Below are 17,734 nucleotides of genomic sequence, written 5' to 3' on the forward strand. Positions count from 1 at the left end.
AATATTGCATCAATAGCTCATGAAAGAAAGTGACTGTAGTGTGACAGTCACACGATTCCAAAATCTAAAAGAAGCCATGCTGTCGACTGTGTGCACGTTCAGATTGACCCTGAACACGGACCATCAACAATGACTGCAGTACTTCTTATGAAAACGGTTGTTATCTTCACACATTATCACTCAGCATTTTTTTGTAGAAAGCTTCAGGACCTGATGAGGACATATTGTTATTTCTCTTATACTTAAAAGCAATGAAAATAAAAAGACAAATTCCTACATATCCATGGGATCAAATACACCCCTGAGTTTTCATATTAACATGAGAGAAGGTGAGGAAATCCTAAACATTTTTTTTTTCACTTTAATGGGACCTCATCACAAGCAAAATAATCTTTAAGTGGTGCAAAGAGATGCCTGATGACTGGGACACTCCAGGATTTGCCCAGAACTTTCTGTCTCTGGATTCTCCCCATGTTCCTCACATCTGTGTAATGCTTTGGGAATCCAAAAATCCTGACAGAGAATAAAACAAGAAGATACTGAATACTGAATCAAGAAAATGGAATAAGCATTTCAACACACTTAAGAAGTTGAAGAGGGTTAAAGAAGTTGAAATTACTTCTCCAGTTCTGTGACCCATATATTGTCATCTTTCTTATTCATAGTGACGGGGAATACTTCTGTTGTTCCTTGCTTGAGTGAGTTGGTTCGAGTTGTGATGGTTCGCACTTTATTGAACTAAACAAAACAAATATTAGTCCATAAATATCAGAGACCATACAGCAATACTGACAGGACTCAACACAGAGGACATGCAACTAAACACATCATGCTTTAAACCAATCATCATTAACAAAGTATTGAGTCAATTCTTGTACATCACCAATTCAGAATATGTCTCCAGTAGGGTGAATTTCCCTTTAACACATTCAACTTAAGATGATTTGGGTTCATCCACAGAAAAAAGCTGAAGTTGAAAATAACTCTTATTTATTAGGAGAGCATTGATATTACTCAATTATTATTTCAGTATATTCAAAAGACATTTGTATATTGGGGTGCTGGTTGGTTCAAATAACTCCACTGAGGCAACAATGATGACAATGATTTTTTTTTTGTGGAAACATGAATTTCATCCCATTTTGCCATTCCAGATGAATTTATCCCTTAATTTTGGTTTAGATGCTATTACACTCCAGAGTTGAATGTGACTGACCTTAGCCATGCGTCCCACCTCTAAACAGTCCTGTAGAGTGAGTTTATCATTTTGGGAGGCGATGATTGGCCTGTGGGAAACCACCAATCAGTTCACACACTTCATTCAGTTTAGTCTGTTGTTCTATACTGGACATTACCTTCAAAACCTGAGCTTGAGCTCCAATGAGAAACCTTACTAAACCAACTCAAAACTCAATTCAACTATGTTTAGTTCTAATTTACTCCCACTGAGGATGACCTTGCATGACAATATCACATCATTTGTACAGAACTCGTATAACGTATATCTTGCAATATATTAGCAAAAATAGCAATGCCATGCCATGCTTCACACCTATTCATGCCAGGAAGGTTCCCCCAGAAATACCGGGCTCTGTGGGCGGGGCTTACTTTCACAGCATCAATCAGCACTGGGTTGCACTGAAAAACAGAAAAGTGTAGAAATAATTCCTTTACATCAAAAGGGGAAAATTAACCTCTTAATCAAATCCTGTACTGAAAACTGTGACCTACTGTAGATAAAAAAGCAAAAGAATGTGTCTATGTCCCATGTGATGGAGAATCACTGGTTCTGAGCACAGAGTATTTCAGTACACTGTACTTATTAATGTTGTCTTTTAACTGTACAGAAAAAGAGGATTCAGGATTTCATCCATAGTTAATGAAGATGTAGTACGTTTATACAGCTGGTACATTAATAGTGTGCACATTTAACTTAATGCATTTTAAGTTTAACTTTCAAAAGTAAAATAATGTTACTGAGCAGAAGATTCACCTCTAAGAAGCGACAAATGTCAGCTTTGTCTCTGCTAGCCATGAAAACCACATTCTCAAACAGCCAGAAGAACGGATGAGGGTCACCGTCTTTGGGCTTCATCACGTTTAAGAGTCGGTAGAATTCAAAAAAGAGGCGCCCTGTACCCTCTGTGTGTAGATGAGGAGTACAACAAAATTTTAATGCAAATTATGCATCTTAAAAGTGAAGAACAATGACAGGAATGAGTGCTGGGCCAACCTACTTTATAAATGCTGTTTTTAAAACATAATAATAACCAAATTCTGCCCTCTTCTGGCCAATTACAAAAACGCAATTCAAGAGGAAAACAAAGATCTCTTGGTTTTCATAGACCATAAATACCAGAGCACAGATTCCCAGAGGCCATGTAAAGGCTTTTCCTGGAGTTTACTTAATGTTCACTTGTTGGTCAGCAAGTTTCATATATGGGGTTTGCCTTACCAAACAAGCCTTTTCGTGCTGGATTCACAATAGACAGGTCATTACATGGGCTTCCTCCAATCAGAAGATCAAATGGGCCCCACTTATCTATCTGTAAAACACAAGACATTATAGAATCATTTCTCATTTCTGAGGTAAAGTGTTAAACACTTCATTCTCTGTTGGTGCACTTAAAATGTTAAGTTCAACAAATGCAGTGGTCATCAAACACAAAAAGGATTTTAGAACATTTTGACAAAAAGCAAGAAGGAGGGAGAATTTTCAAAAATAATTTAGGGTAACTGATAATAAGATGACACAAGTTTTTAGCAATTTGAAAATTTATTCCACTAATCAGTTACCAAATAACAACTAAATACAGGCTAAGAAGGCTAAGAAAGAAAAAATATTAAACTCCGTACACCTACATGTTCCTTAGTGATGAACCTAACATCATCCACGTGCAATATCTTTCCATAGTGATTCACCATGGAAACAGTGATGGAGTCTTCATCGATCTCTGATGCCACATACTTCTCAACTTTAAAGCCCAAATCCCTCAACACCAGGTACCCTACAAAACATCCAGAAAGTCAGTCAGTTCTGGGAATCTTTTACTGACCAATTGACTATTTTAGTGTATCTTCCATGTGGTTTACCTATACAGCAATATTTATGGGTGGAACCAATACATCAGCATCAAAATGCATCAAAAGGAAATGACATCAGAAATGCTCATATGTTCTAAGAAATGTACAAAAAATCTCTGTTACTCAGGATGTCAGTGTACAGCTCTGTTTTTTTAGAATCATCAACAGCATGATTAAGCTTGAAAAATCTATTCCACTCAGGATTCTCTGAAATCCACAGTTCCAACATCACTATACATCACATAATATGGCAAAACCACACACAGACACACACACACAAACACACGCGTACACACAAAGGCCATTCAATTTTCATTTGATCTTCACACATAAAGCCACTGAAAAGTTGTATACATACCATGACAATATAGTTGAATAAGAAAGGGGAAATGTAAAATCAAAGTGACTAACCAGTTGATATACCATCAAACAGGGAGAGGACCCTGATTGGCCGACGCAGATTGGCAGGGATCGATGGATAAACTCTATGAGGTTCCTACAAAAAAAAAAGCAGAGACTTAGTGACTCTTCCCAAAAGTGTCTTTTGTTCAACACATCACAACTAGGCAAAGAAGCTGGCTACATTTCCCCTGTGTCAGCAAAAGCCGTTTGAAACCGATACAATTAAAAAAAAAAAAATCTAAATTAGAAAAAAACAAACAAGATGCAAAAAAGAAACTCACAAACTCCATAGCACTGTTGTTTGCAAAGAACTCCTGCACCCGGATGCTCCAGTCGTGCCTTGGTCTCAAGGCTCCGTGTCCACGCTCCGGCTCACAAAGGTAACAGATCCATGGATCCACCTCCTTTAGCCGGTCAAATGTCCCAGCTCCCACCAGGATGTTCAGACAGTCCACACAGTAGGAGCTGCACAGCATCACAGGCCAGTAAATCACTACTACACAAGAGCTTGGATGACTTGTCTTTGAGGTGTGATTACCATCTGTTTTATTCAGGCATGTAGTAGGGACTGAATTATTACACTAGATTTTTCAATACTTTGAGAGACACGGCAACTGACTGGGGGGGGGGGGGGGGGGCACTACCACTCACCGAGAGCAGCTCTCATTCCCACACAGAATGACCTCTAGTCCAGCGCAGCACACAGTGCAGTAAGACTGATAGCCATCCTCATCATACCGGTACAACGTCTCAGTGAAATTATCCTGATAACAGAAAACACACCCACTGGTTTTATAACCACATACAAACGTGGATGGACTAACGGTTGACTTTTGCTTATGAAATATAAATAATTTTACGTATTAATAACGACAATGATCATTATTGATGCCTGTGGAACAACATGGTGAAATGGGAGGAAAAGTGTTAATTCTAGGAGTTTCCAGAAACTGACATATGGGGTAAAGACTTAATTCTAAGTACCTTGCATTTTAAACAAAGGCTCCCCTCAAATAAGGGGTGAAAAATGTTGATCTCCACAGTCCCACACGACAAACAGAAATCTACACGAGCAAACAGAAAAGAAACCAGCCAATTAAACCATACAACCACACCAAAAAAATCTAGCATGTTTCTGAGAAGTGGACTTAATTAAATACAAACATCGTCAGATGATAGATTCTCTCACCTTCAATACTCTCCCCTTGGATCAAAACTTTATGCACCATTCGCTCTATCAAATATGAGGAGACAAAAAAGGGGATTTTAAAATATCGTTCGGTACTCGACATGCAGTTATGAAAGAAAAGGACTGGTAGACCTGCCTCTGTTAAAGTCATGTTCTTGCTTTTGCTCAATCATGCTTTGCTCCTTGCTTTCATCCCTGCTCCTGTTGCCATATTTCTGCCTCTTTGAAGTTGGGTTCTCATTTCTGACAGATTTCTTCACAACATCTGTGAAGACATTCTTCCATTTTGGAAGTCCAAGTTTCCTGCTGACTGAATCATCCTTCAGGTCTACGCAGCCATTGTACAGATCCAGAGAAAGTTTCTTCAGGCACACAGACACTTGCTTTAATTTTAGCACGGTCTCTGCACTGGTTTTGTCCGTTAAAAACGTGCTCATGGAAATGGGTGGGTTTTGCTTCTTTGGGACTAATTTTTGATTACTGTTCACCCTCAATTTGCTTCTTTTGTTAGAGACTGGTCTGAACAGCTCTTCAGATTCTGGAAGTGGAAATAAAGAGAAAGATTTAACACTCATATACAGAAAAATACAAAGAAGATTCAAATGAAAGTTAAAGACATACATTTTGGATTTTAACATGTAAAAAAAAAAAAACAACAGCTTAGTGGAGAGTTCAGAAATATTTGACAACATTAAATGTAGCTATGTTTTGAAGTTTGTACACAATTTGAGCAAATAATTGTTTTTAAATCTTTGGTGTCTTCAATTTAATCATCCTCACAAGGATCATATTTAGGTCAAAGATATATATATATATATATATATATATATATATATATATATATATATATACACAGTGGCAAGAAAAAGTATGTGAACCCTTTGGAATGACCTAGTTTTCTGCATTAATTGGTCAGAAATTGTGATCCAATCTACATCTAAGTCACAAGTATAGACAAACACATTGTGCTTAAAGTAATACCACACAATCAATCATAATTTTTTGTGTCATTATTGAACATGTCCATTAAACATTCACAGTGCTGGTGGAAAAAGTAAGCGAACCCATAGGCTAATTCCAAAGCGTTCACATACTTTTACTTGCCACTGTTTGTGTATATATAATATATACACACACACATTTTATTATTTATTATTCTTTTTATTTCACTGGTCTCTTTAAGGAAGCAAGTCCTGAGAAGACAGTTTCCAGTCATTCATAAACTGACGACATAAATACTGACAAAGGGAGGTCTGGTCACCCATATTCACTATATTACAATCCTGTACTACCATTTTTTTCCAGTATATCCATTAGGTGTTCTGTGTATCGCCAGTAACACTGACTTTGCTTGCATGGTCTGGTTCAAGTACATACTGAAAGAGCCAGTTCATGTTTTGCTTAACTAATGATCTGTCAGTCTTTTCTCCATCTGCAGGCTAGAGGTCCCTACGAAGCAATACGGACACTGATTGATAAGAGGAGTGGCTGGCAAGGCCATACAGCTTCTTAACTATCTGACACTGCCTTGCTTTGACTTTATTCATTTTATCAACTTTATTTTGTAATTCCTCAACTGTCACTGTATATCATCAGTTATGTATTTCACTCCTTACAGGAGCAGGACAATGTAACAGGAAGACCATAAATATATTTTTATTTCACATTCAACAATGTAACAGTTTTAAAAAGCAGATAGCATATACCATCTCTGTTGGCTTGGGGTCTAAAACCCTCTGGTCCGGTTGGTTTGAAGCCTTCCAAAGCCCAATCCAACATGACTCTGAGCAGCTCATCTCTACAGTCTGTTTCCAAAGAGAATGCTTTCCCACAGCGACTGGCAGCCACCTAAGGTAGACACACAGTAAGACAAACTGAAAGCTAAGAATCCATTACGTGACGTTAGGCTTTGTTGTCCTGATATTTGTCTGATTTAGGTTTCTGCAAACTTCTGTGCATGGCTGACTGGCAAACAAAGAACACACCTAAGGGATGTGTATATGTGTACATATTTGTGTTTTATCTGCAACATTACAGTGAGCTGATTCAAACCTGAAGAGACTGAAATATGGCATCTTTGTAGGTTGAATGAGTGCCAAAAGAGATGTTGCAGAAGCATTCTGCAAAGTCAGCAAAGGGCAGGAGACCCTTGCTACTAATCTGCAAAAGGAAGAAAATACATCCATCACTTCACCCTCCGGTGGCCTGGCTGAATGCTTATAGCTGAATTTACTGCATGTGGTTACTAGCTGGCAATTACTCTGATGATAATACAACTACTGATCAAAATATATTAAACAGTATGTCATTTTATGCATTCTTTGCTAACTAAAGGCTATATGCATCAGCTGTAATGTATGCAACACCATACTCATATACTGGGGCTATGGTGAATGCCAATGATTTATTTACTGTGTTTCTGATATGTCTAATGATTAGACTTCTAGAATAATATCTCAGCCAACCAACCTCTGAGTACATCCCATCTCCAAACCACATCACTTTACATATGGAATCAGTGGCTCTTCTCCTCTCCCAGTTTTGCACCACACCAGGCCAAATGGAGAAGCCTTCCACCTGACCCCAGACCAGTTCTCCCACAGAAAACTCTTTCTCATCCTGCATGTGCTGAGAGAGAGTAAGACACTGTTTTGTCATTATGAACATTACATTAAGTTCACAACAAAAGCCCAAGATACTGTTTTGTTAACCATTTAGTTAAAAAAATCATTATGGATAATGAAGTGCATTGTCTAAGCACTATGATTTACTGCTTCTCTTTTGTAAACTGTTAGCTGGTCCTACAAAAAAATACAGATGTTAAGGACTGTTATTTTAAATCACGTGTAATCAGGGAGATCACCTTCTTTGTGGTAATTATCTCATTTCTCTTTGGTGTTGATGTGTGATTTCCTTCCATCTAAAATGGTCCAGAGCATCTCAGTTAACAGAACAATATTTAACAGGATTATGTTAACAACAATTTGAAATATTTTTAAAAGTTTGAAAATTAGGGGCTATAAGTCAGGAGAAGGACTATACAAGAAAGACTACTTAAGTAAGAAATATTTTACCTTAAACGAAGTTTTGGTCCTTGTGACATCATCACTGTCACTATCATCATCAATGACAATGATCTCCGAGAGATTTAAATCTCTTTCTGAAAACAAGTTATAAAGAATGCAAGTTGGATAAGTTCCATTTCTTCGTCTACACTTTTAACAAATTCCATCCACAAGTATCAAAATCCAAAGCAGTACTTATGGCATCCTACTCATGGATAATCTGCTTTGGCTCAGTGGGCCCATTGGTTTCCACAGGGGTCACATCCCATACTTCAGTGAGGTCAACAATATCCAAAAAATGAAACATTTGTTTAAATTTAAATACGCTTAAATTTATATTTGTAATTTCAAAAGGGTGTGAGCTGCCAGATTATGACAAACAAGTCCATAAGTGGATACTGAAAGAAATTAACGAATCAGTAGAAATGGGAATAAGGGCTAAATTCAAACAGGTGATTCGCAGAGGGATGTACTTTATCAAGAGCGATACCACTATAAGAGATTTTATTAGGCAGTGTGGCCATGTCGATCACAGTAATTTCAGACTCAGCTGGCGAGAGAGACATTGTTCTGGCTTCATGGCCTTTGGTGAAATCACTGAGACACAGAGAAGGGGTATAGTGGGTAAAGTTTTAATGTCTGGGTTCCATTTTGAGCTGCTTTAACCCCATCCCACATTTGTACATTCCTTTACAAATTCACATTGTTAGTTTATGCGATGGTATTACCTGATAATAGACTCATGTGTGTAACAGGGCTAAGGTGGTGTGATTGAGCACTTTCGTAAGAACTGCTGTCAGAGAGGTCATAATCCAATACCATGTCCTGTTCCTCAGTGACCTCCATGACCTTTTCTGGCAGACTGCTCTCTAAGTAACAGCTGCTATTCTCAAATGCCTGTAATGTATAAAAAACATTTTAATCTCAGAGTATATACTGAAGGGCTCATTAACTGAGATGCTTGGCTAAATGTGCAAAAAAACAGTAAGATGGGTCTACTGATCCTAAGATATCTGCTAATATAATTACATATCTCAAAATGTAGGTCTTCTTACACACATACTCTTAATCACATGCATGGTCACATCCAAGCTAAAACACAGTGAGAATACATGTCAAGACATAGCACTCCTTTGAGGTTTGATCAAAACTGAAAAACACACCATTACTTCAGTTACTCACTTGAGAAAAGACTTCTTCCATTGCGAGTGTCCTGGGTAAAGTTAACAAGCTTTGGACGAGTTTCCTGAAAATGGACGTCTTTCCCATAATCTTTAACTCTCTCTTCCAGTATTGCTCTACTGAGATGTTTCTGCTTCCACTGATGTGTTCCTCTCTCTCAGATAGTTGGTATTCCAGAAATTCATCCATCAGCTGGGAGACCTCAGCTTGGCTCTGGCAAATACCAAGCTGGAGACCAATATCAGCCACTGCCTTGCCCGTCACCTTCAGTTTTCCAGTACGACTAAGAATTGCTGCCATGTTTTGTACCGCCATGTATGGAAGAGGCAGGTTCTCAATGATGCTGGAAGCTACAGCAGAATGAAATGAGATGACACTCTCATGGAAGATGTCCAAATAACCAGTCATGTCCTCTTTTAGCTCTGAAAGAAATTCTTCTACCATGGTACCAACTTTCAGTTCTCCTTTTGGGAGATATTGCTTCTTGTCCTTAAAGAGAGAAGTGTTGCCTCTCCTCAGGAAGTGCTCTACAGCAGGTGGACAAAGGAAACTGGAAACATGAAACTGTATCAATCCACAGGCATCTTGAAGGACCTGGCCCAAATCAGCCATTTTGTCCAGGTTCTCCTGAAGGTCAGAGAGAGGCTGCAGAGCAAAGCTGAGGAACAAAAAGGTCAACCTGAGTTGCTGATCACCAAAGAGAGAAGAAACTGCCTTTACATCCTCACTGTCACTGAAGGATCCAAAGTACTGAGTGAGATCTGTCCAGGCAATGGCCATTTTATGTACAATTCTAATAAAAAGAGGGTACTGAGATGGTCTGAGATTAATGACATTGAGAGGTGTCTCAATTTCATCAAAAAGCTCTTGCAGAGAGTTCTTGGCAACAGTACAAGAAGAGTAGTGATGGTGGACCTTGTTGACGACCTTGTGAATCTGCTCTGAAACCCCGGTTGCCATGACACCAGCTTGACATGCTTGGGCTGCTATGTCTAGGAGGCCACACAGCGACACTACTCCAGGTTTTAGGTTCCTAAGACCACAAACAAGTGCTTGGCTTTGTTCAGGAATCATCGCATTAACATAAAACATAGAAAGGTTTGTCAGAGGGATCTCAAAATCCCTTAGCGTAACAACCACACACTCAAGCTCAGCAGCATCAGTCTCTGTCTTTGGTTGAATGACATCAAGCAGCCTGATACAGTGAGCTCCAGATCCTGGGTTAAAATGACCAATGAGGAGCACACTACCCTTTAACCCATTTCCAAGCTCTACCCCGGGATAAATATATAGGCAGTAAGGGGTATGAACAGAAGCTGCTTTGATGTCATCACAGTACGTCTGGCTGAGGAGATGTTTGGCTCTTCTGTAGGAAGCCAGTGGACTGGTGCTAGCAGATGCACCAAGCCAGAACTTGCTGATGAACTGAAGTGTGGCCAAACCACACGTAAAGGAATCCATGGCCTCTTGTTCCATCATAATGTCTATATCTGCCCTGTTCTGATCTGCTTGTGTGTCTGTGACGTCCTCAAGTCCTTTTAAATTTTCCACTGCTTTTGCTATAAAAATAAATGAGAAAACAGGAAATAATGAAGGTTAAAATATTACCAATCCTTTTTTGTAATAAACTGGGTCTGTTTTCATACACTTATCATTATAAATTCATTATATTCATAAATGGATCTCCCTAGTAAAACATGACAAATCTTAAAAGGTGCTGCCTGCTGCTTTTGATAAATTCAAACATTATAGTTACAGATATTTTTTAAGTTCAAAGTATTTGCTTAGAAAACCTTATATATGTATATTTTTTAATGTCTTCTAGTAACCTCTACGGAGCCAAAATGAAGTTCCACATTGCTTTTGATAGAAGATTGCCTACGTGTAGGTCCTATACCATAAATACATATTCTTACACAGGTCCAGACGAGTAAGATTTCTTGACTTTTTAAGTGGAGAGAATGGAAAAAGTGTCTGCCCACTCCGAGCCTCCAAAGGATTGTACATCTGTCCAGCAAAATTACGATCATAAAATGCTTTAAACCATTTTAATAGGAAAAAGACATCTTGGAAATTCCCTTGGATTAATCCTTCAATGGGTAACACCTGAGAAGGAGAAGAAAAGAATCCACAGAAACTATAAAAGATTTGCTTTTGAATTTGTGCAGCCTAGAGACATGTTTTATGATGTACGCATGTTCTGTTAATGTGTGTACAGGAATGAAACTGGACTGGACTCAAAAACACTTGTATAAAGATGTCAGTCACTCACATTACTGATTTCTGCCTTCCTGAAAGCATCTTGTAGGAGCTTGTAGTTGTGGAGGACGTCCAAATTGTCCTCAACCTTGAATTTTACCTCCTTTAAGTCCACAGAGCCAGGACAAATCAGGTCCATCAGCTGGCAATATGCTGCACCTATACATTTTCATCCAAGAACATGAAGATGACCATGACAGCTCTGACAAATCCCTTAAGATGAAGCAGGAGATTAAGACGGGTGCATATGGATGATCTGAGACCAGAACATTCTAAGTCTTTCTAAAAGCAGAGTACAACTCCCTCTAAAGTACATCCGATTTAATTCTCTCAACTGAAAGAATATAAAAATTTATCTAAAACATTTTATAAATTTTATTACTTTCCGAGTAATAAGAACTTTTTGGCAGTCTTCAGTGTAATTTTACTAAACCTTTTTGCACATGCCTATAAGTTCTTCTTGCTGGGGAATCTGGTAAATCTCCATTGACAGATATTGTACCTGAGTATGTGTGCTCCACTTCGGTGAAGTTGGACTGCAGGACCTTGTTGAGCCATGCCAGCAGCTTATACTGATTCTGCCTCTCATTCCTCCTCACCTTTACTTCGAACACCATCTTTCCTCTACCTCAGTCAAATAACACATCAGAGCCGTTTTCTAAGTTTCTTCTGCTTCTTATGATCAGGGGATGCTTAAGAGACCATTTGAGAGGATGCTCATACATTTCTTTAATCACGTGATACCACTGCATTGCAACAAAAGAAAGGGAGGATAGAAGCCCTCAAGAAATATGGCACTGTATCTGTAGAGAGGAACACTTTCTTGGGTCATAGAGGAGGCTACCAAAAACCTAACTGGCAGCAATTTGAAGTATAAGGCTTTTGTTTAATTCTGGTTAATCTCTATGCTTTCAAAAATCTTGCAGATCGTTTTGATATCACCATACACCGCTGTAACCCACACAGTAGACAGAAACGACTCATTATGACAGGACTTCAAAACAGCAAATAAAACATAGTGTCCAAAAATACACCCATTTTCAGACTAAAGGAACCTCACTGACACTGTCTTTAAAAAAAAATTCAAACATCAAAGAGCCTAAACAATGCCTGGGTTGGCCGTTGCATGTTATTACCGCTCAAGAGTAAAGGGAAGTGAGAGGGGCGGAGTTTATAACGTTTAACAGTCATTGGTTTATAGCAATCTTCCATTCGCTCTCACGGGATTGTGGGAAATGGCATGTGGAAAACAAAGAGGGCATGAATGAAAAGAAAAAGCAGTTAACGCTTCAGGAAACCACGCATGTTGTCCAAACAGTATCTTAATTTTGCTGTACACGTAATAACTTGCATATGCTACTGAGTTTGTAGGTTTATGCTTCTCTTTTCCTGCATGCATCTTAAGTATTTAGACAGGATCACGGGGAGTCACAAGTACCCTAAACAGCTAAACGAAGTAAGTGTAATTAGCGACTTGCTTTACAAAAACAAAAGGATACTCTGCTAATTTAATAAAACTGTGTGAAATATGATTCACAGCCGGTGCGATTAATAGTTAACAAAAATCTAATTAAAAAAAAAAAACAGGTAACTGCTGTTACAGTGCGTAACATTTTGGAAAACAGTTGTCAGTTTGTGGACAGTGAAGACACTTTGCCTTAAAGCAATTTGTTACCGCATCACACATGAGGTAGGCTAAACCAAATTCTTACAAAACACCATAAAAGGTAACAGGCTAAGACGTGTAAGGTTATCTAATAAGGGTCTTTGACCCTTCGTGTTTTCTTCTGTATCTGCAAGTAGTATGAGAAACGCACGTTTGTTGCAACAACAGAAGTAAACTAGGCCTACTTGAAACTGAACTACAAAACTCCAAGGCTGATTACTTACCTCCCGCTCCATACACGCGATGAACGCGACTTCGTTGCATGGTTTCGAAATCCTCCCCTAAATGCGCCCACGAACAGTCTTCAATGGGGATTGGTTGAAAATTAGGGGGCTGAACGGTCACTGCGCAGTATGACTACATAACCGAAAACGTTTAAAAAGTTACGTAATCATAGTCGCGTAACGTGGAATTAATGCTCACATCTACAAAAATGTCTGTTCCTTCGTACTCGTACGTGTGTTTTGAATTATGTCATTACCGTGCTCGATTTCGACATACTTAGCTGCACACCACGGTCATGGCTTTGGGCCTTGGCCGGATTTTCAGATTTTGCGCGCTTGTGTCTGATTTTTTTTTTCTAATGAAACTAAGATCATTTCTGTTGATGTAACCTTTTATGTCATCCTTAAAATCCGATCAAAAAGTACCACGATGGGCAAGGTGCAAAAACTGCTTGTAGCATATCTTTATTTCGTGAGTGAAACACTGTGGAGCTGTGATACCAACTCGCGACCGAAAATCACACATAAGCTATTTTTAATGAATAAATAAAGTAGGCTAATCCTACTGACCAAGACCGCGCCCCCTGCATGCCACTAACATAAATGTATTAGGGTTTCCACTAGGATGTTTTTCTTGCCGGTCCGGTGTCCGGGAGGTAATTATTTTACCGGACAAATTTGAAACTTACCGGTCACGTTTCAATAAGTCTGTTACAAACGCAGATAAAATGTAGGCCTACACCTAGATTGACGAAAAAATGACTATGACCTCAGATCGAATCGACTACTCAATGAACAGTAACGATTAGCAAACCTCAACATTTTCCGTTAAAATGTAGGCTATTACGAAATATCTGAAAGCTGTAACATCTGTAGCCTGTTTAAAAAAGGCTAGGCCTACATGGTATCAAATGTACCTTACAGGCTAGGTAACATTTTATTCTCTCCCTTTTCATTGCGGCAAAGTCCTCTGCTACCGACTTGAAATCAAAAGTGTCCATGTGTCTTTGAAGATTTTAGTTCCCCGTTTAGGGATAGGCTTCCGTAGCTATACGTATAGCCAAGAGCTATAGGTAGCTGTACATTTGGTATGAATATTATTACCGGACATTTTGATTGGCACGTTTTTAATTGATCGTTTTTCTTAATAAATTTTTCCAGGCAAAAATGATCGGCTGACGGAAACCCTGAAATGCAGTGTTTCAACAGTACAAACGTCTTAGCGGTTTCACATACTCTGGTAAAGCTGACACATTATACTGTTAGCCTAGGCTACATTGTGTCAAATGGGAGTGACGTCGTGACTTAGGCTAAAAAGCTGCCCGAAGTCGGACAAACGATGATTTTCTAGTTCAAAATAGGCTAGCTGATGGTGTTTAAACAGCCTTTTCTGTGTGGCAGTGCTTAAGATAACACGTTGCAAGGAGTTTGCAATGCATGGTTCACCTTATGGCAAGGGAAAACTTACAGGAGCGGTATTAGTATAGGATCGCATGCGCTGAAGTTCTCAAACGAGATCCCCTTCATATAAATCTATCAGGCGTACATTGTAGATAGAGAGGTAGGCCTAAACTACTGAAAGTTAAGCGCTGAAGCTAAATCTAAGGGCTAAACCTTACACTGAGAGTGTGTGTGTGTGAGAGAGAGTGAGCGCACACGCTGAATAGAGACAGTTTTGAACCTGTGTCCAGAAGTTTGCGAATACTGGACAATACCAAAAAGATGAAGCCTAATAGATCATTTACTTCAGAACAAAATTGACAAAGTTGTGAATCCTCTGTTCCCCATACATAGGCCTATAGCATCATTTTGGAAGGTAATATCTTACATGCTATCCTAAACGGAAATACATTATATCTTTTATAATGTCGTAAATTGAAAAATGTTGTTTTGTATAATGAATTAGCTACTCTTTCCCAAGGGACAGGTGTATCAAAAGTGTCTTCCCAGTAACAGTGAAATTTGTATGGAGTTTCAATGAATTTGTTATCTTTCAATACAAATTTGTAGCCTACATAGTTCTATTGATCTTGATGTTACACAGTCATATGTGAGGCGTAATACAAGGTTTGCAAAGAATTAATTTACCTTTCTTATGATACCTGATCTCAGTACATCCCATATATTTCACAAAATTCCGTAAAATGTTGTTATCTTGATCAACAATATCAAAATAGGGGTTTTCCGTGAATTAGAACTAGGTCTGGGCGATAAAACGATCTCAAAACGGGATTGCGATAAAATTTACGATTAGGATTATAAACTCTGGACATTTGAACTCACTGTGGACAGCCTATCACACAACAGAAATCAACGCGACAACAGCTAGTCAGTCTGCAATTTTCAGTTTACACGTCAAAGTACACGCCCATTTCCAACAGTAAAGCATTGTTTGAGCCAGCGCTGGAAGCGAGGGAAAAAATGAGTGGAACCTGCGAGGAGTGCGAAAGAGACTGTGAAAGTGAACTTGCGTTATCCTCCAAAGATGAGGAGATTGTTGACAAAGAAGGTAGCCCGACGTCCATTATATGGACGTGGTTTGGATATCTGAAAAGCGACGAAGAGCAGATTAAGACGGTCTGCAAAATATGTCGTCGGTCGCAGGTTTTAGTTTTATTTACATTATTTTAATAAGTTACAGGCTAGCGAACTTGTTTTGTTGAGGTGATATAGCATGTTTGCACAGTTTAGGTTTACGTTATGTTATTATAAGTAAACTATATTCTAAAATGTAACTAATGAACCCTCTGGTTTCCTCAAGCTTCAGTCATTATCAGGATACTCTTCAAACTGGCAGAATCATCAGACTATATATATAACCTGCGAATATCGATATTAATCAGTTTGAAAAAAAAAAAAAATATCGTGATATTTTTTGCCATATCGCCCAGCCCTAATTAGAACCTTTAAATTCATCCATAATATCTAGATCAGGATGTCATATCTGTCTTGTGGTAAAAAGCACTGAAAGTGCAACCATGCTTCAACTGCGCTCTTAAACAAAGAGATACATCTGATATAAGTATTCAACACCTAAAATAAACGAGCTGGTCTCAGTTCAGACGAACAGACAAAAATGGAAATATTTCTTATGTTATTCAACCAGGATGATGTTTAGATATCTTTGGGACTAATGAGGCTTTCAGATTTAATCGATTTAAGACTTCTATGTCCAACTTATTCAACCCTCCTCTCTCATTAGAATAATAAATATGTGTTTTTTCCATCCTCTCTTTCTGTTCCCTATTCTTCTCTTGAAAGAGTGAAAGGAACATGTTAATAAAATTTACAGTGAAGACAAAGCCACTTGTCATGAAATGGACTGAACTTGCAAGAATAGCTATTGTAAAATTTTAAACTAGCTTTTGAGATGAGGGGGAACTCAGAAATTAAACAACCTTTTAATGAGAAATTGTTGAAGTTTTTCAAAACTTTAAGAAACTCAAGAGCCAATGCAGTGATTTAGGGCCATGTAACGTTTATTGACAAGATCAAGGTTACAGGTTTTTTGCGTTCATGCCCCATAAAGAACAAAAATCAAGAGTATAAAAATACAAAAATAAAGTCATAGTCCATTCTTCTTTAAAAAAAAAAGAATATTGGTTGTTCTTAACAGTACCTTGGTATAATATCTCAAGTACTGTTTATTTCTAAATGGGCTGTGTTAAGGTCTGAAGAAATAAGACAAAATAGCAAGTATCTGAAAAGTTACTGGGCTCATAGTATAGTATCTAGACAACTAGTTAGGATGAAATTACGATTGTTAAAAATATAACAGTAGACTAAAACATACACTCAGTGACTATAAATTTTTCATAGTGAGAAGATCCATATGGTATCATGTTAACCATAGTTTTGAATGTTAGGTAGAAGCTTTACACACACACACATATATATATATATAAGACACTAAAAAAGGTTTAATAAACGGTGGTCTTATAAAAAAGTTTGACGTTATCAAAAACAAGGGAAAGTCTGTATGACATATTCATGTCACAAAACTTTTTTTTTCAAGCTTGTCATCTAAACAGTAGTTTACCTGAAGCAAGGTTTCATATTACCATTGTGTTAAAGCACTCTTTCTCTACATAAAGCATGTATACATGTTCTACTAAAAGGCACCATAAATGAAAGTGTTTTGGTAAAGTAAAATATCAGATTAAAACTGATAATATCTCACACTTTACTGTATTTTGAGGCTACAGTCTTGTTTTAACAAAAACTCTAAAAGAATATATATCAACGTTTAAAACAACAGAAAGTAAGAATACAAACAACTATTAAGGGGAGTTCAGTACTAGGTCAAACTTTTTCTTCACTACAATAATATGACAAGACAGACCAAAGTTCTACTCAATACAATATTTTTCTAAGACCCAGCACAATATATTTCCATAACTGTTCAGAAAATGTAGAGTTAAAACATGTAAACATATTTTTGTTAAAGATAAAATACAGTACAGTTCAAAATCTATTAAAGTTCACTAGCAACAAGAATGCTTTTTCAAGATAGGAAGTTTCAGGGCATGTTTTTGCCCTATTCCTAATGCCTTGCAGTTTTGGTCATGGTAAATTAAAAGAAAAAGAGCCTTCGTTCAGATGTATGATATTACAAACATCAGAGCAGAAGCATAAAACATGTAAGATGTCTTAACACTACTCA

The 17,734-nt window shown here is 37.9% G+C and overlaps 1 protein-coding gene across 1 annotated transcript; it reads right to left on the reverse strand.

The window, feature by feature from the left end:
• Positions 1-356: 356 nt before the first annotated feature.
• Positions 357-11,798, reverse strand: LOC115806935 (uncharacterized). The gene is made up of 21 exons (XM_030767792.1): positions 11,684-11,798; positions 11,195-11,340; positions 10,905-11,028; positions 8,923-10,481; positions 8,560-8,637; positions 7,145-7,303; positions 6,728-6,835; positions 6,382-6,523; positions 4,812-5,213; positions 4,676-4,720; positions 4,471-4,550; positions 4,138-4,250; positions 3,768-3,951; positions 3,496-3,580; positions 2,863-3,008; positions 2,456-2,546; positions 1,994-2,142; positions 1,553-1,638; positions 1,217-1,286; positions 620-738; positions 357-513 (listed from the first exon to the last, which is right to left on the reverse strand). The coding sequence occupies exons 1-21, from the start codon at positions 11,796-11,798 to the stop codon at positions 357-359; spliced, it is 4,158 nt and encodes a 1,385-aa protein (XP_030623652.1).
• Positions 11,799-17,734: the final 5,936 nt, after the last annotated feature.

Source organism: Chanos chanos, chromosome 3, assembly GCF_902362185.1.
Source record: "Chanos chanos chromosome 3, fChaCha1.1, whole genome shotgun sequence".
Lineage (NCBI taxonomy): Eukaryota > Metazoa > Chordata > Actinopteri > Gonorynchiformes > Chanidae > Chanos > Chanos chanos.

Excerpts from the sequence above, each read along its gene's own strand:
- LOC115806935 (XM_030767792.1), bottom strand. The coding sequence starts at position 11,798 with ATGGTGTTCGAAGTAAAGGTGAGGAGGAATGAGAGGCAGAATCAGTAT. Across the intron at positions 5,214-6,381 it reads ACCCCAAGCCAACAGAGATG|AATCTGAAGAGCTGTTCAGA; the intron begins GTATATGCTATC and ends TTCCACTTCCAG. Across the intron at positions 1,639-1,993 it reads ACATTTGTCGCTTCTTAGAG|TGCAACCCAGTGCTGATTGA; the intron begins GTGAATCTTCTG and ends TCTGTTTTTCAG.